Here is an 18,446-nt window from a genome sequence, read left to right on the forward strand (position 1 = left end):
AGTGAACATTGCAGTCTGGTGCCTCCAGTCAAATCCCGCGAAACGTGCCGGGGTTGTATCCCTTTGTCTTGGAACCTTGCTTCTCTTTAGATGTCATGTGGAGCCATGTGTGCTGGTGTGGTGAGGCTGGGGTACGTGGTAGGGCTCCCCAACTCAAGCTGCCCTGTGCCAGGTACTGTCATCATTCCCGAGGGTGGGGTGGACCAGGCGTTTGCCAGGGAGCCATCCTTCTCTCCTCTCTAGAAGGCTCTGCATTCCTGAGAGGTGACTGTTGGGAATAGAGGAGGAGGGAAGGTCTGGTTTGTCAACTCCCCGACACTAAGTGGGCTGGGCCATGCTCCAGGCACCACTGTTCTTGCCTAGGACTGGACCAGGTGCTCAGCTGGGCCCTGTGGACCTGGGCGGAGTGGGTGGGGGCTCCTGAGGGTCCGTCAGGTGTGCTCAGGGAATACAGTGTCCCACAGTAGACAGGTCGAGGGCACCTCTATGGGCACAGGCATTCTTGGGGAGGTATTCCTGGGATCTTTGGTCCTCACGAGGCACTGGTGGATTCTATACCTGCCCTTCGTTTGAACCTGTGGGCTCAGAGGGGCAGAGGACGGAGAACACTAAGGAGTGGAGTTTGTGGAGTTGCACTGGCCTTGTGGTGGACAGATGCTTCATTGCTCCCATGGTTGTGACATTCCTGGTATGTTCCCAGCAGCACCCAAACCCTTTCTGCCCACCTAGGAATTGTAGAAGTCTGACCACAACTCCGAGTGTCAGAGGTGGAATTCAGCAGCTAGCTTCGGTCAAGGGGTTTGATGCCCAATTACTTCTGAAGTCAAGTGCTGAGAGGTGTGAACATGGAAAGATCTGCCTTCTTACAGATGGGTATAGCACCAGGAGTGACCAGCTGTGAGGTGGACAGAGTCCTGGCTAGTGGCTGGGCCCTGCGATTTCTGGCATGAGGCATTAATAGTCTGTCCTTAACCAGGTGGCCATGTGACTGTTGGTGAGGTATTTCATGCTGTCTACTCTCAGAGTTGCTTGGGACAGGTCCTGCAGTCCCCTTGATCACCCTGCCATGCTTGTCCTCTTCCTTCCTTCTCCCTCCACTAAGGCAGGCTCCCTCCATCACAGCCTGAGTGGTCTGGGCTGGCTGAGGAGACCAGGGCTACGGGGTGGTCAGGGGTGGGGTCAAGGTAGCGGGGTGTGTGAAATTTTTGTCTCTTTTTCTGATGGGATAAAAAAGCAAGGTCAGTGTGGATCTCCCCCCCTCAGAAGTGGTTTGCATGGGGTTGTCTGCTTGGCCTCCCCTGTTCTCATTCAGACACTGGGACCCTGAGGTTGGGGGGTTCCTCAGCATCGTGCCGGGCCCCTGGCCCAGCCCTTGGCTCCTGTTGCTTTAAGCATTGAGAGTTGAGTAGGAAAGGCTTATGCTCACCTGCTGTTGGTGCCAACTGGAATAGATGCTATAGGATGCTCTTGGGTCACAGTCAGTTTGCCTGTGAATAAGGTCGGGTTGGGTAGAGATCCAAGGGGCTAACTTGGTGTGTTAGGCAACTTTTGTTGCTGTGACAAAAATATCTGACTGAAACAAGTAAAGGAGGAAAGATTTATCTTGGTTTATGACTTCAAAGGTGTCAGTCCAAGGTCCCTGGATTAATTGCTTTGGGCCTCAGGTGATACAGGATATCGTAGTGGTGGGACTGTGGCAGAGGAAGAAGCCATAGTCATGATAGCCAGGAAGCAGGAGGTGGGGTGGGGGAGGAGGGAAAGAGAAGGAGAGGGAGATAGAAGAAAGAGGAGAGAAAAGGAGGGGAGGGGAGAGAGCACCTTTGCTAGTGGGTTTTCTCTTCCATTTTTACTCCACCCAGGCTCCCAGCCTATTGGATGGTGCTGCCCACACTCAGGGATCTTTTCCCACTGCTCTGGGCCCTGGGATGGGTTCTACCTTGGCTGTAGGTGTTTATATGAACTCTTTTTGGGCCTGAAACTTCTTGGAAACAGAAGGAATCACTCCCAGGACAGGGACAGGTGGGTGAGGGAAGCTCACATCAGCTTCCTACAGTCCTAGAAACCAGGCTCAGAGGCCCACAATGAGAGGCTTTTGGGATGGGGCTGGTTCTGCCCTTAGGATGAGTCTGCTGGTGGTTAATATGCCCTCCACTTCTTCTCTGTCCTTCCAGATCCCTCGTCCACCTACATCAGGCAGCTGGAGACCAAGGTGAAGCTGTTAGAAGGTGACAAGCTCCTCCCACAGGTAGGCTGACTGAAAGGGTGGTGGCCACTGTACCCCAAGGACCACCTCCCCAGCACTCACCCCAACCTCAGCTTATCCAGGGCTCCTTTTGCCTGGGTGCCCATAGCCTCCCACCTACCACCTGCTCCTGTAAAACCCAGATCCCAGGCCTAATCCTCACTGTAATCCTGGCTCCAGGGCCCCTGGGTCTTCCCGACCATGCCAACTGCCCCTCCCCTCAGTGGTCTGTGACCTCCAGAGGACTGGCACTGGGCCTCAGCCAGGGGGGTTGGTCACATAATTGGTGAAAAACTGAGTCACTTTGTCCCTTTGGTGGACAGGCAGATGGAGGAAGGACAGGCAGGCAGACCCACGTAGAACCCTGCCCTCTCCCCAAGCTACCACACTGCACTTGCTGGCCAATTCCTCTCGGGTCTGGGTTCACTCTCCTGCCTCCTGGGCCTGGCCCTGCTCCCATAGACAGCTGAGGCTGTGAGTCTGTGTGGAGCAGGTAGTGTTGGGGTGGTGGATGACAGACTTGGTGGTCAGGGCAGAGAGTGGGAAGGAGGCATATCTGGTTCTGTGCCTGTTGTGGACTGTGGCTGGAACTTGAACGGGACAAGGAACCTTCCCTGCTGAGGGTGGGGGAAGGCCTGGGGGCTGGTGATGGGAGGTTGTGGTTAGCCCTGGGTTGGGGTACCTGGGGCCCAGCTGGCTTGGCCAATCTCTCTAACTCTGTCTTCCTTGTACCCAACCCTGGCTTAGTTTCAGCCTCCTCCTCCCCTGCTATACCCACTGGCCCATAAGTAGCTGGCCCTGGATGCCCGAAGTGTTTCTCTGGGAACCAACCCTAGAGATAGCTCAGATGCCTGACTCTGTTGCCAGGCCACCGTTTGGGCTTGATGCCACCTGCAGGGCTCAGGAAGCCTATAGCCTCCTCTGCCTACTGGTGGCTGCTAGGAGGCTCATGACCCTGAGTGGAGAGGGTAGCCTCACCATGTCATCCCCACAGCCCACTCTGCTGGGGCCATTGGCAGGACTTCTTTTCCCCACTCTCTCCATATCCCACAACCAGCACAATGAACTCTAGGGCCCGGTCAGTGTCCAGGCTGGGTTTTGTAATTTGAGGGCCCGGGCCAGAGGATGTACTGACTTCTTGGGGCCGGGGAAGGGAGGTAGGGATGAGGTTTCATTGGTGGGGGTAGGACTTCTAGGCCTTAAAATTCCCCATAGGCCTGACCTGCATGTGGAAGCTAATGGCGGGGTGTGGATAGGCTGCGGAGGCTGCAGGCAGAAGAGATTCCAGGAGTACTGGTGGGTGGAACAGCAGTATCAGAGCTCAGGGCCTTTTGCTTTGGAGAAGGTTCCCATCCTGAGAGTAGGGAAAGGAGTCACTCCCTTCTGGGAACAGAAGGTTGGCTCCTGGGGGATGGGCCACTTTTGTGTAGTAAAGGCTGGAGCCATGTTCTGGTGGCTTACACTTGGGACCCCTGAGTCATGTGGCCAGAGTCTGCCCTTCTTTGTTCCTGGGGAGAAACAGGTCGACAGCCCGAACTCCAAATTTGGTATGCTGCTTGCCTTGTTATTTTCATGGGAAGCACACTTACAGTCGTCAGTCCTGTTTCCATAGGGGAACCTATACCCTAGTTCCAAATGGTGAACCTGACCATGGACTTGTAAAGTGTGTGTACATGAAAGCCATGGCATAGAAGCCCTTCTGTCTTACTTCCTGGAACAGCCCCTGGCCTCACAAGGAGGCCCTCCCCACCCGCAGCATGTCCACTTGCCCCACGTGCCTCTGCGCAGAGGTGGAGGTTGACAGGAGCCTGATCCTTGAGACCTGAGTGGGGGGTGACTTTGGCTACCCTGTCCCTTCCCAGGCCTGCTCTGAGCTGCATCCTGGAGGCAGCAGTGGACATTTGCTCACACACCTGTGCCCATGCCCCACCTGGTGCAGACCTTAACCTCCCAACTGCCAGGGAGATGTTGGCCCTTGCCCAGCCCCAGGCCTGCTGGCTGCAGCAGTCAGAATGGGATTTAAGGACTGAAGCCTGCCTCTCCCTGGCTTGTTTCCAGGTTCAAGTTCAGGTAGCTCAGATGGTCCGGTGCAAAACTTCTCCTTCCTCCCTCTCTCCTTTCACTTGAGTCATGCCCCAGCCCTTTTTGCTTTGGTTATATTTGAGATAGGGTCTCATGTTTATGAGTGGGGCAGCCTGGACCACAGTCCTCCTATTTATGCTTCCAGTGTAGCTGGGATGAGAGGCACACCACCACACTCAGGTGTTGGTTGAGATGGGATCTTGTGAAATTTTTGCCTGTGCTGGCCTCGAACTGCCATCCTCTGGATCTCTGCCCCTGGAGAAGGTAGGGTTATATGTGTGAGGTTGATTTCTGTTGAACAACTTTGCTCTCTATCCAAGCAAAGGCTAAGAAGCCAAGCTGCTGTGGTAGCAGATGGCAAGCTGGCCTGTGGCAGTGAGCCTTTCAGGTCCTAGCTCTAGTTTATTCTTCACCATGGACTCTGCCAAGGGCAGGAGTCTTGCTGAGGGTCTCCTGGCAGGTGGGTGTCAGTACCACACCCAGAACCCTGAGTAGAGGCAGCCATGTGGTGCCCCTGTCCCTATGCTGCCACTGTTGGGTGGCACTGAGGTTCACCATCAACAAAGGCACTAGGAGCCATGGTATCACAGAGCCAGACAAATCTCCAGGCTCACAAGTGAGGCAGAGAGAGAGATAGAGCCCTTTCATTTCTGCCTACAGTGAGAGTCAGGCCTCATTCTAAAGGATACTGAGCCTCCTTCTTGTACTGTCCTGTGCAACCAGCCCAGATAGACTCACTGCTAGCAGTCCTCCCTGACCCCCCTCGGGTGCTTCTGTGCTTGCTTTGAGCTTTCTTGGCCCAAGGCTGTCCTGTCTGCCTTTGGAAGGACCTGCTGGACCTTTGGCTACAGCGTCTCAGTGGTCACATCGGCTTGGGGAGCCCATGGCTGATTCCCAACCAGTCTTCCAGGCCCACAGCGGAGGCTGGTTCTTGTCCAGAATCAAGATGGTCTTCCTCAGTAAGGGGGCTGCTTCGTCAGGTAGTGAGGGTTCCATTGCTACAGCTACTGGAAGACTGTTCGGGCATCTCGAGGAACAAGATCTCAGCCATGAGAGGGCTGCAGTCCTCAGTTCATGAGTCTGGTCTGTAAAATTTCAAGATGCTGGCAGTGAAGTCAAATTGTACGGCAGGCCCCAACTCCATGCAAAGCGGGGGACCTACCCATTGGCGAAAAGCAGGAGCAAGGAATGTTATTCTTTGAGACAGCCTAAGGTGACATGGCCTTGGGGTTCAGCTTCCCATCCCCCATTGTCCCACCCCCTCCCCTATGGCCTCTATTTAACTCCAAAATAGCTTTAATTAAAAATGTGCCAGAGAGTTCACAGGCTAAATCATTGTATTGCGGTTCGTATTTTCTTTCTCATGTCGGCTTGAAAATTTCATCAACACAGCTGCTTCCTCCAAGATGATTCATCTCAAGATTCCTCACACGTTATTATTTTTCCTGCAGATTCTCTGTGCCCAGCGCAAGTGTGTGTGTGTGTGTGTGTGTGTGTGTGTGTATGTGTGTCGTAGCGGGGCGGTGGGGGGAGGCTGTAATTGATGCTGGGACCTGTGGTTAGCCCCCTGCTGTGCTGATAAATGAAGCCTCCAGGATTCTCCCAAGAAGTCAGCTAGCTTCACAAAAGAGCAGCTGGAGGGAGGCTGTGGTCCAGGCTAGTGGCTGTGAAGGGCCCTACTCCTACCCTGCTCCTTGCCCTTGTGCCCACCTTTCCCCCATCCTGCCAGGTACCACAGGGTGCCTGAGAATGACTTGGAGTGACACCAGGCACAGGTGGGGAAACTGAGGGCTGGATGGATGAGGACTTCCTGACTTGGCTGCTGCATTTGTTTCCTCAGCTGCCATAACTGAGTCTTACAAACTGGGGTGTGCAAACAACCAAAACTTAATCTCTCAGTTCTGAAGGCCTGAAGTCCAAGATCAAAGTGTCAGGGTTTGATCCAGAGACCTCTCTCCTGGCTCGCAGGTGGCGTTTCTCCCCATGTCTTCCCGTCTCTTCCCTCTGTCCTTATTGCTCTTTTTCGTGAAGATATCACTCACATTGGATAAGGGCCATCCTAATGACTTTACTTTAATGACCTCTGTAAAGATCCCATCTCCATATTAGTCACATGATGACTGGACCCTGTCTACTAGCTGGCTAGGGCCTAGCCTGTGTCTGGATGAAGCACTGTGTATTGTCTTTTGTCTGAGTTTTCAACAGACTACAGGACCTGGGACAATCTGCTGTTGTCTAAAGCCCTTCTGACACCTCAGTTTTGCGACTTGTTTCCCTGAGGAGGGCAGGGCCATCCTGATCCCTGGGTACCCCTCCAGAGACGCTGGCCTTACTGTGTCTCTATGGTTGCAGTTTGGCTGATTGGCATCTTCTAGGATATGGTGCCTTATTAACCAGCTTTGGGCACCTTGTTTTACCCACTTGGTACCTAGGGTTGGCTGTCTTGTCCCCCTACCATCTGTCCTGGGAAATATAGTCTCTGGGCTCCAGAAAATTTGAGATGCTTTCTTAGCAGCAACCTGAGAGTTTGGCCTCTCCCCCCCGACAGAATGCCTGTCTCCCAGCCTCCCAGCAGACAGTCTAGCAAGGTGGCAGGTGAGAGATTAGGAACTCTGTCCTAGGCCAAAGCACTGAGGCCTCCTGAGTGTCCACTGAGGGCCAGACACTGGGTAGGAGCCAGCCAGGCTTGAACTCTAGAACCAGCAGGTTCAACTCTCACAGGGAAACAATGTGTTCCATGCTCCAGCCTCTCACATGGCTGGAGAATTGAGAATCTCACTAGTTCCACCTACAGCTGGATGGCATTGGCAACTGGCATAACTGCTCTGTGTCTCAGTTTCCCCATGAGTAAAACAGGGCCACTGATGGTCTCTGGCATGTACATCACTCAGAAGGTTAAAGGGTGATCATGAAAACCACTGGGGCTGGCTGGCAGGAGGGGATATGGCTTACCCTTGGAGTCACACAGGAGTGTTATGAGTGAACCACCCCAGCAGCCCTCACAAGCCCCTGCTTGATTCCTGTGCATGTGCTAGCAGAGGTCCAGGAAACTGGCAAGTTGCTCTGATACGCCCAGCCACAGTGGATGTTGCCAGTCTGCATCCCTCCAAATCCCCCTACTTGTCTGCCCCTTGCCACTGCACTAGTACACTTAATGGGCTTGCAAGGGAAACTGGGAAAGGCAATGGTCTCTGTGCTGGTGGGGCCTGGCTCTGTGTTACCTGCTGTGTCACAAGTCACATGGTCCTGGTGCTACCTACTCCAGGTTTGACAGTGGGATTTGGGGCATGAAATTGCCTGGCGAAGGAGTACAGGAGGCAGCGCTAACTGCACGGAAGTGACATTAGCAGAGATACACTAACCACACGTTTAATCCCCACTGCTTAATCTGAGTGCTAATGAGGAAGAAATCGCTGGGTCCCTGAACCAGAGGCAGCCCTTTGGTTCCTAATGGCCTGCAAGTGAGTTCTGTTAAGATTAAACAAAAAATAAAGATGACAAATTCAGTTGGCATCTCTGGGTAGCTCTTGTGAGAGGACTTGCAGGCTACCTGCACTGCCTAGGTATGTCCCTCACTGGTTTCTCTGAGCTGGCTGAAATTTTGTGGTGCCTTTAGGTATGCACCTCACACTAGGGCACCTTCAGAGAGCTGCTTTCCCTAGAAGGGTGTGGGGGTACTTGAGCTTTGGGATGCACTGTGAAGGAGGAGGCTCAAGTACCTTAGCATGTAGCGGGTACTTACTAGTCCTTGTTGCATCTGGAGCTTCTAAAATACAGAGCTCCTGTGAGTGGCTATGGAACCCTCTACCCGGGCCCTCAGTGTGGGAAAATCACCCCAGTCCAGCTGAAGTTCCACGCTTTGGGCCAGTAGGGATCCAGGGAAGGAAATGGGCAGAGGGTCTGGCCGTGTTGGCATATGCTGGGTGACGCTGTTCTCTTTTTTCCAGCTGCCCCGCCCCTATGGCTGCCCAAGAAGCTGGCTGCAGGTAGAGCTGCTGGAGGGAGAGGGGTTTGCAGTGGTGCTGAGTGGTGGAGTGTTTCCCTGAGTGCTGTGCCATGTGTCTGCTGTGTCCCCCTCCCTGCAAGCCCCGAGGCTTCTTGGCAGCTGACCACCTACCAGGGTGTACTGACCCCGTCATTTAGACTCTTTTTGGGATCTGCCCTTTCTGAGTTGGGCTTTCCGTGCTTTGTGAAATACCAGCAAGAGAGTCCTTTAGTGACCAGCCCTTTGTTGCCCACCTCTCATTGGATGTCCTAAGTTGCATTGCAGGGCACAGGAGGGCTTTGCTAAGGGCACATCAGTGAGTGGTAGAGCCAAGGCCTGGCCGACCCAGTGTGTCTTGCAGGGGAAGTAGCCCAGGCTTGGGTGAGCGAGGTCTCTGGGACTGCTGAGGCAATGGGCACTGGGCCGGGGTTCTGCATGGATTGTGTGGTCCTGAGGGCCTGCATGAGTGGCTGTGTGGGATGCTCCCTGGGCTGTCATCTGAATCCACCTGGGCAAGGCCTGCACTGGGATGTGTTAGGCCAACTTCACTCCACCATGGCACAGCCCTAAGACCCAGGGAAGAGAGACCTTTGGGCACTGGCTGTTTTCCTGCCAGCCCTCAGGCCTCCAGTGGCCTCATCTTTGTCACTTTCTTTCTTCTTCTTTTTTTTTGTGATACTGGTGGCTGAATTCAGGACTTTGAGCTTGCTAGGCAGGTGCTCTGCCACTTGAGCCACTCCGTCCCCTTCTCCCAGTCATGAGATGCTTGCCTCCGAATCCCTGCACCCTCTCATTACCCTCCTGGAGGTCTGCCTCCACCCTGGTCCAGGCTTCATCATTGTGAACACATGGGGTCAGTTAATTAGTTGTTGTGGGGACAGTTCTGTGCATCAGTGGAAGTTTAGCAGCCTTCCCAGCTTGTATTCACCACCCTAGTTGTGACAACCAAATATGTCTTAGACATTTCCAGGTTTCCCCTCAGGGACAAAATCTGTCCCAGTTGAGAGCTGCTGATCTGCAGCAACACAACTGGGTGCCAGGCCCTCGGCTTGGGCTGCCTGCTGGAGAAGCCAAGGTCATTACAGGGAGTGAGGTTCCACTCCCCTCATTACCTCACAGCTATGACTAGTGTGTAGATCTAGCCCTCAAACCCTCTACCTCACCTCATGTGGCCTAAGTGGGGCCCACTGGTGCAGGTCTCGCCCCAGAACACCACATGGGTTCGGGCAGAGGCCAGTCTTCTGTGCAGTCCACTGCTTTGTTTAGTTCCTTCTCCCCTTTCTCCTGCAAGCTTCTTCCCTTTTGGGGACCTAAGATAGGTGACAGCTTGAATTCCAGTGGGCTTTGGTCTAGATCAGGTCCAGTGTGTGGTCCCAGTCACCCCTGATGGGGGTACAGCGTCCCTAAGTCCTTCAGGCCAGCCCTCTGCTTCCAGGTGAGACCAGCCTGGCCAGCGGGATGCTGAGTTGTTTGTTTCCCGGCATTTCCTGGGTGGAGTGACGCATCACACTGCTGAGTCCCTAGGTGTATTATTCAGTACTAGACCATTAATTATGCTTCACTGACCAGCCCTGGGAACTCCCACAGCACTTCCTCTTCATGGCCAGGGACAGGGGACAGGAGAAAGGTCAGCAGACCTGGGGATGGGTGGGCACTGGGTCCTTTGTCTGTTTTCTGCTCCTCACCCTCCAGCAGGCCTGGGAGGTTTGTCTATAGATGGGAATGGAATTAACAGAAAATGGGGCCTGAGCTTTCTTCAGCCCCATCTGGGAACCCCAAGGTGACCATGTGTTGCTGGACACAGTCTTGCACACGGCCATGGCAAGGGCAGTGCTAGTGCTTGTGGTAGCTGCACAGGACCTGGGCTTCCTTGGGTGCTTCCTGCCTGAGTTCTTACATTCCTCCATCCCCCCATGTTAGAAGTGGCTTGGTCCCTGATGCAAGGAGACCTGGCCCCTCAGGGGATCCTCCAAGCCTTGCTGGGCGGCAAGGGCCCTGTGCATCTGTCAGGAGGACCTTGCAGGTGCCTCATGCCTGTGAGGCCCACAGGCTGAGCAAGAGTCCAGAGGTGCTGGGTGGCTCTGCTGAGTGTTACAGGGCTGGGGACCACAGTGGTAAGGTCCTCCAGCCTCAAGCAGACTGACAGCTGCGAGACTCAGAGCTGGGGTGCTCTTAGGGGGACTGGAAATGTGCCTCCCTGAAGTCCACTTGCTTCACCTAGCCTGGAAGGTGATTTCAGCTCCATTAGGAAAACCTAGGGATCCCATTCAGCTAAGGAATCAACATGGCAGATAGCAGGATTTTTAATTTAGACTTAAGTACAATAATGGTTACTCATTTGATGTGTCATTAGTCACATTGCCCCTTAATGAGAGATTGTGCATTTTTCCTGCCTGGCTTTGTGGCTTGCTAATAAAGTTCTGTGAACATGCAAATACTTATAGATGACCACCGAAGGCAGGATGGGAGTTGCATGCTGCTAATTAAAAAGGAAAGGGTATTATCTGGGAGAGGGGAGGGGAGGGGAGGGGAGCCGAGGGTGCCTTGGTATTTACCATAACAGCGTGAGGCTGTTCAGGAGCACACTTGGTAGAGGGCCAGGGAAGACCCGGACAAGGGAGGTTTGGGTCCAGACATAATCAAGTGTGCAGGTGAGGGCAGGACAGGTCCAGTCATCCTGGTCTCTGGGCTGGCAGGAGGGAGAGTCATGGCTTCAATCTGGGTTGCCTCACCTGGCCCTGTGGCCAAATGGTCATCACTGTGTACCTGTGGGGCCAGCCTGAGTGCCCTGAACCTGACCTCTTCACTTTTCCCACCACACTCGGCAACATGACGGGAGGGCTACTCCCATAGAACAACATTGACAGGCAAGGTCGATCTCCCACAGGGCCTTCTGTGTGTGTTCCATTGTGGACATTTCTGTTGGGGACTGTTTTGTAACCGTTGCAGAGAGCTGACCGGGAAAATGATTTGGTTTGGGATTTATGCCTTTGCGTAGGGCTGGGGGGTCCTCCCTCAAGGAGGCATAGGTGGTTGGGGTAGGGGGTCACCCATGGTGGGGTTGAGGAGTTCTGGGCCCAAATGGGGATGGGTGCCTCTTTTTCTTTTCATACTTGATTGACCTTACCCTTTGCTGGGTCAGAAAGAATTGATATTCTGTGGTCTTTAACCCCTCTGGGTGACACTGGCAGGGCACCGTGGTCCTATTTGATGGCTGAGGCTGTGCTCAAGGCCCCTGGGAGAGGCCTCCTTCCACACAGTGCTCACTGGGGCCCTTTAAGGCCCACCACACTTTGGAGTTGTTACCTCAGGAGGGTGGATCCCCACTGTTCACCTCTCTGTGTACCCCTGTGACCTTGGATCCCATCTGGGTCCTCCCTGAGGCACAGGAAACAGCTCCTAGTTCCACATACCTGGCCCCTGGCCTGATCCCTGTGCACCCCTGCTTTTGACGGCTTCCAGCTTCCCTGTTGGGCTGGGCTTTGTGGCCAGCACTTGATGGTGGGCATAAATGAGGAGAGTGCTCACCTCTGTGTTGTCTCACCTGCTGCTGGTGGCCTGCTGGGGTGCCTTGTCACCTGAGCTTTCACTCCTCAATAGCACCCCAGGCTGGAGTCTGTAGAGACCTGGCAGCCTACAGGGGTGGTGGGAGGACTGAAGGATCTGATGGGGTAGAAGAACAGAACCAGGGAGTCAGTGAAGAATTGTAAGAAGTGGGGGGCCGGGCCTACCTATCAGTTGGAAGGAGGCCAGCAGGGTGTGTGTGTGTGGGGTGGCGGGGGAGTCCCTTCCAGGCTGGACAAGGGGCTGCTGAGTGTGAGGAGGGACCCACACACAGGGCTGCTGCCCAGCCCAGCTGGCCCCCTCCCCTGCCCAGCTTGTTGGGAAACTCCACTGCCTGCTGATTTATGGGCATTCTGCTGCATTTTATCAGCCCCAGGGCTCTCTCTCAGTTCCTTTGAAGTAGAAAAAAGTGTTTGGGCCAGAAAAGTCTCAGTGGCACAGAAGGAAAGACTGTCTTCTTCAAGGCTGGACCTGCAGGGAGGTCAGTGGGCACTTAGGCTCACTGGCACCTAGGGGTCAGCTCCTAGGACTTTAGCTTGGTCCTTAGGAACACCTAAGGCCAGCATGAGACCTGCCATCCTCCCGCCTGCTGCCCTCCCACACACTGGCGTCAGTCAGGAGCCTGACTGCCACTGGTTCTTGAGGATTCAGAGGGGCAATACCCAGGAATTGCTGTGGGGAGCTCCCTGTTTGATGCAGAGGCAGCCTGAGCACTGTGCTAGGCTCATCCTTCAGGGAGCCACAGAGCCAAGGGAAGCAGAGGCCTTGCTGGCAGACACCACCCAAGAGCTGGAGAGGATCTCTCCCAGACCTTGGTGAGGGTTGTGGGACTGTGGGGGCCCCCAGAGTGGGATGCTAGAACAGAGGAATGAGGTTGGAGGGTGGGAGAGCCAGTGGGTCAGTCGCTCACTCATTCCTTCAACCAGTTTATAAAGCACCCAGAGGGAGTGAATGAGAGGTGCTCACTGGTGGGTGCTCTGACATAAGAGCAGTAGACAAATCAAGAGCTGTTGGTATGCCGTGAGGACAGATAAAGAGTGAGGGGAGGAATGGGGGACAGGGTGAAGCCTCAGGGAAGTGCCTTTGAGCAGGCCTGCTTCCTGAAGGAGGTGCCACACCCAGGACCCTAGTGTCTGAGCCAGGGAGCAGCTCAATGAAGTCCTGCTGTGGAGGCCCTTGGTCCCCCAGCTGGCACCTTGATCTGACCCCTCTCTCCCTCTCCCCTGCAGCAGACAGGCTCTGGAGAGTTCCGGACGCTGCGGAAAGGCTTGTCGCCATACCACTCGGAGTCCCAGCTTGCCACCCTGCCACCTTCCTACCAGGATGCCCTGCAGAATGTAAGTGTTTCCCATACCCCGCAGTGTTCCTGGTCCAGCATCTGAAGAATTTTTGCTCTGAGCTCCACAGGAGATGGATGAGGCTTAGATGGGTTGGTGACCTATCCAGGACCTACCTGCCATGGTTGGCCCGTGGCCAAGATTTGGGTTCTCCAGCTCTGCCTCTGTGTCTAGGGCTTGAGCTTGAGTGGGTGAAGCTTGGGCTTCAGCCAGTGGTGTCCTTCCTCACCGCCCCCACCCCCGAAGGGGCCCTGGGCTCCCAGACCCTTGGAGTCCTGTGAGGGCCCTGTTTGCAGATTACAGGTGAAGCCTCAGATGGGTGGTGTTGCTGGACATGCAGGGAGATGTCTGAAAGCCACAGGATCTGGCTGTCCAGGGTGAGCACCATCCTCTGTGCACCTTGTTAGCCTTTGTCACTTCTTAGGCACAGCAGGGAGAGGATGCTTGGCTGACCTGGAGTTTGGGGTGGTGGTTGCTACCAGGTTCTGCTGGGTGGAAGAGCTTGTATTGGTGGTTCTGTACTGAGATGGTTCACAAGGCATCAAGGGTCATCCTTGGCACTCTCACCTGGGCTCTGACCTGCCTTGGAGGGGAAATGGGTGGCCACTTGGAGCCAGCTCCCTGAGAAGTGGCTGCCTCTTCTGGGTGGGTGTGCCCATCACCCCTGTGTGACAGTAGAGACAGTGAGAGGTGTGGTCATGGGAGTCCAGGCCCACTTCACTCTTTGAAGTGACCTTAGGCCAGCTCACATCCTCATCTGCTTCACAGGAACAGTAAGGGTCCCCACCTTGCTGGGGGTTCCCCCCCCCACCCCGAGGAGCCCTGTGGGGAGTCCCTGAGTGGTAGGCTACACACACCTGTTGGCTATTGTCAGCATGATCATCTGTGTGGAGCGGTTTTTTTAGGCAGTGTGTGTGCCTCCTGCTCTCTCCCCTCCACCCCCAGACAGCAAACCTGACCTCTGTGGCCTCAGTGCTGGCAGAAGAGGGCTTGTGCCACCACTGGTGGCCACCCTTGCTATTTTGCTTTTGAGGCCTGGCCACCTTCTCCCGGAATGCAGCTGTTGACGCTGTGCAGGCAGCCAAGCCCACTGACTGCAGATAATCCAAATATTTATCCAGGAGCCCCATGGCCCAACAAGGCCCTAATTGCTTGGTGATGAAGGGCTCTGAGAAGGGAAGTGATGCTGCCCAGGGGCTGGCTCCTCAGGCCTTCCTTCCCTCTGCCCCTCCCCCAGTCTTCCTTCCTCCATGCTGGTCCCCTAGGGGACTAATAACAGCCAGCATTTATCGGAGTCTTCCAAGTGATCTGTAAACTGCAAAGTGTGGTGCTGGCTCTGGTGCTGGACCAGCCTGCCGGATATAGGCTTGTTCCCTGCAGTTTCTAGAAAGCACACCGCAGTCCTTAACAGTGCTAACAGAGAGAGGAGGTGTTTCGGGAGGCTCCTCAGAGGGGGCCTTGGTAGGGGGTTGTGCCTCACCTCACACGAGGGGCCGCCACCCCACTTTGGAGAGGAGGAAGTGAGGCCTGCCAGAATTCACATGGGGTTGGAGGTCAGTGCTTAGCTGGGAGCTGTGGAGAGATTTCTGCTCCACAAAGCAGGGCTGGTTGGGGCAGTGAACTGAGGGGCAGAGGTGGTGGCAGGCAGGCCCTGGGGTGGGTGTGTTCCATAAACTAGGCCTTGTGGAGTGTGCTCAGAACTCTGGGCCTCGCTGGGCCCTGGAGAGCCCAGGTGTGGCACTTTGACCCTAAGGGAGGATTGGTTGGGACTGCCTGGGACACTGGCTCCTTCACACCTGGGCCAGTCTCCTCTTAGGCCACCCATAGGGCCCCAGTGAGGGCAGCCAGTTCAAGCAGGAGAGTGTACCAAGCTAAAACAGGTGACTGGGTATGTACAACCCTCTCCTACCCCACCAGGGCTGAGGTGGCTTGTATTCCAGCCTCCCAACTGGAGAATCAAGGCTTACACACGCCCTTCTTGGAAGCTGGTCTCTATGCCTTCTAAAAAATTTTTTGGGTCAGTTGTGCGTTTAGACCAATTCTGCAGTTCTTAGTAAATTCTGTTGAATAATGATCACAATAGAATATCTTCACTATGCTCAAAAGAAACGCTGTACCTATTGGCAGTCACTCCTGTACCTCCTCCCAGGCCTGGCACCCACCTGTCTGCTTTCTGTCTCTGGATTGGCCTGTCATGGACATTTCATATAACTGGAGATATGTGGTTCGGAGTCTTTTGTGTCTGGCTTCTCCTGGTGTGGTTTTCAAGGTTCATCCACATGTGGGCTGCACCAGCTCTCGTTGCTTTCTGTGGCTGAGTATTTTACCTGCAGCTACTAGGTATTTAGGGTGTTCCCATTCTGAGGTTCTTATGGATGGTGTTGCACGGGCACTCCAGCACGAGTATGTTGTGGACGCTTGGTTTTGGTTCTCTCTGGTGTGTATTGCTGTCCCTGCTTTTGGTGTCAGCTCTGGTATCCTACACACCTGGGTTTCCAGCCTCTTTTTTGTATAAGCTGGACTTGAGCAAGCCTCCCTCCTCTAGTCTGTGAAATGGACAAGTGAAAGCAGCATTTACTGGATGCTTGTCACAGGCACTAAGTGGGGTAACTCAGCCATGGCAGGTGCTTGGTGAATGCTCTATGCTCTTCCATGGTGGTCCAAGAGGACAGGAATCCTGATGTGTTAATCACTCATTATGCATGTTTGTGCAGAGGCCATTGTCCTTCCAGGACCCCAGGCCCAGCTTTCATGGATGCCTGCTGCTGTGGTGAGGTGGGCAAGAAGGGCTGAGTTGCACAGTTTCCCCATGCCCCTGAGTCCCTTCTGCCACTCCTCCAGGAATCAGGCTTGAGAGTCCCTGGCGCCACAGAGCAGGCAGTTAGGAGCTAGTGCAGATGGGAACATAGGCTAGAGGTGCCAGGGCCAGCTGGCACAGGGTCTTCCCTGGGACAAGGTGGATGTCTGTGCCCCAGGGAAGGGTGAGGTTGTCCAGGGTGAGGTACCAGGGCCAGGTAAAAGAGAAAGAGAGAGAGAGAGAGAGTGTGAGTGTGAGTGTGTGTGTGTGAGAGAGAGAGAGAGAGAGAGAGAGAGAGAGAGAGAGTGTGAGTGTGTGCGTCACCCCCTGCTGGTTGGTGGGGGGAGTGCAGCCTTCTGTTCAAGTCCAGGCTGCTTCCTGCCACTGCCCTCCACTCATCTGGTTTCCCCACCTGACAGGCCTGGTCTGAGTACCAGAGACCAGGCAGCCTGGACTGGAGTCAGAGAGACACCCCTTGGGCATTCCCCAGGCCTCTGCATACGTCCCGGGACATAGGATCCTTTGTTATTCAGGTGAGGAAAGAGATTCAGAGCAGGTTTGTGCCTCAAATCTCAGCCAGGGAACCCTTGCCCACAACTATCTTTCCTGGATCCCAAGACTGTGGGGCCTCCAGAGGTAGTGGAGGTCCCAATGCCTGCAGGCTGGTGCCCACTGGGTGAAAAAATGACTGGGCCAGGTGTAGGCCAGGTGGGCCTAGAGAGCACAGAGGGCTTGACTACCAAGCCGGGAGAAGGCTCTGGACTGGGATGGTGGCCCCGTGATATGCTCCCATTGTCTGTGTCCTGCAGGGCGGCAGGTTATTTGCAGAGGAGCTGGTGTGGTGGGCAGGCAAGTGGACTGGCCAGTCAGGGACCAGCTCCCTGGGTGCCTAGGCCCTTCAGCTGCTTCCTCTTCTCCAGCCCCCAGCCCCTCCTGCTTTGTCATATGTGTAGCCACCATTGGGAGCCAGCAGGGGAGCTGAAATGGATGTGTGATTTCTCCTGCAGGGCCCCGCCCGCTCAGCCCCTGAGCTGCCCTCACCCCCATCCACCGGCTACAGCTCTGCAGGACAGAAGCCCGAGGCTGTTGTACACGCCATGAAGGTAAGGACTACTACCTGACTCTCTGCCCCAGCTGCCGAGTGCTATGCAGGACTCTGAGACCTCTGGACTCACAAGCAGTGTTAGCCGAGGGTACCTGAGCAGCATGGTGGTGGGGGTGGGGGTGCATCTCTGCATGACTGTCAGAGCACTGTGAGGGACTCAGGTGCTGGGTGTAGTCAGAAGTGTGTCACCTGTCTGCCCTTCCTGAACCACTGAAGCTGGGGAAACTGAGGCCTGTGCAGGGGAGGACAGGCACTCCCTAAGTCCGGAGAAGTGGTTGCTGGAACTGAAACCCCAGGTCTTCCAGGCCAGTCCTGGGCCTCTGGGTGCAGGAGGCCAGGTCCCATGTGACTCTGGTATCTCTTGTGTGGGCTTGAACACTTGAGCACAGACTTGCTCCCTGGCCTCTCCTTTCTTCCTTTGTATGTGCCCTGTGGATGTCGCACACATGTGCGTGGACATGGCCCACCCTTGTAGGGGTGCTGGTAGTGACTGCCATGCTGTCTTCAGAGTCCTCTTGCCACTCATGGAGTCCACCTGCCTGAACATTGTCCCTGCCCTGCCTGCTCCTCACCCCAGTGGCCCAGTGGCTCAGGGGTCCAGTGACTGCCTGAGGCCTATGGCTGGCCTCTGCTCTGATCTTGGGCCTTGTTCCCTTCACTTCAGGTCCTGGAGGTACATGAGAACCTGGACCGGCAGCTCCAGGACAGTTGTGAGGAGGACCTCAGTGAGAAGGAGAAGGCCATCGTCCGAGAGATGTGCAACGTGAGGCGCTTCCCGGGGCTGAGGGGGGGAGGCTGGTGCTGGGGGAGAGAGAGAGAGGAGAGAGAATGAATGTGCGCTTGGGAGCCCTGACTTGTCATCACCCACTGCCTCCCACCCCATTTGTCCCTCCCTTGGAATGCCAGAGCCTTTTCATCCCAGGGTCCCTGCCTTTTGGCTCTTGGTTTCCCTGGGTGTCTGGCCCCTTAGTCTCCCAGCTCGCTGGTGCCCCCCGGTGGCTGCCAGGCTTGCATTTAATGCTCTGAGCTGGAGATACAGGTGGGACTGCGAGGGTGGGGCTGCCAGGAGAGCCTCACCCTGATCATCCTTTGTCATCTGTTTGGATCTTTGCTGGATGGAGCCAGCGGGAAGGAATTTCCTAGGATCTGATCCCGGGGCTTAGGTGGGGTGGGGTGTCCTGAACTGCACCTCCATGCTGCCTCCTGGAGGCTGAGTTTACACTTAGCAGTGAGCCTGCTTGAGGACAGGCATGCCCGTGAGGGTAGGCAGAGACTAGGTCTTAGCATTTCTGCCCTCAGTTTGCCTTCCTGGCTCCATGGCACCAAGGACACAG

The 18,446-nt window shown here is 55.2% G+C and overlaps 1 protein-coding gene across 2 annotated transcripts in view; it reads left to right on the plus strand.

Annotated features, from left to right (window-relative positions):
- Window positions 1-18,446, plus strand: part of Ccdc85c (coiled-coil domain containing 85C) — a 76,186-nt gene that overhangs the window by 54,727 nt on the left and 3,013 nt on the right. Inside the window, exons 2-6 of one of the 2 annotated variants that reach the window (XM_074067182.1) lie at window positions 2,172-2,245; window positions 13,103-13,210; window positions 16,427-16,540; window positions 17,015-17,110; window positions 17,777-17,875. In XM_074067182.1, coding sequence (XP_073923283.1) covers window positions 2,172-2,245; window positions 13,103-13,210; window positions 16,427-16,540; window positions 17,015-17,110; window positions 17,777-17,875 — 491 coding nt within the window. The remainder of the gene's footprint in view (window positions 1-2,171; window positions 2,246-13,102; window positions 13,211-16,426; window positions 16,541-17,014; window positions 17,111-17,776; window positions 17,876-18,446) is intronic. The other variant, XM_020176207.2, reaches the window with a different exon arrangement.

This window comes from Castor canadensis, chromosome 3 (assembly GCF_047511655.1).
Source record: "Castor canadensis chromosome 3, mCasCan1.hap1v2, whole genome shotgun sequence".
Taxonomy (NCBI): domain Eukaryota; kingdom Metazoa; phylum Chordata; class Mammalia; order Rodentia; family Castoridae; genus Castor; species Castor canadensis.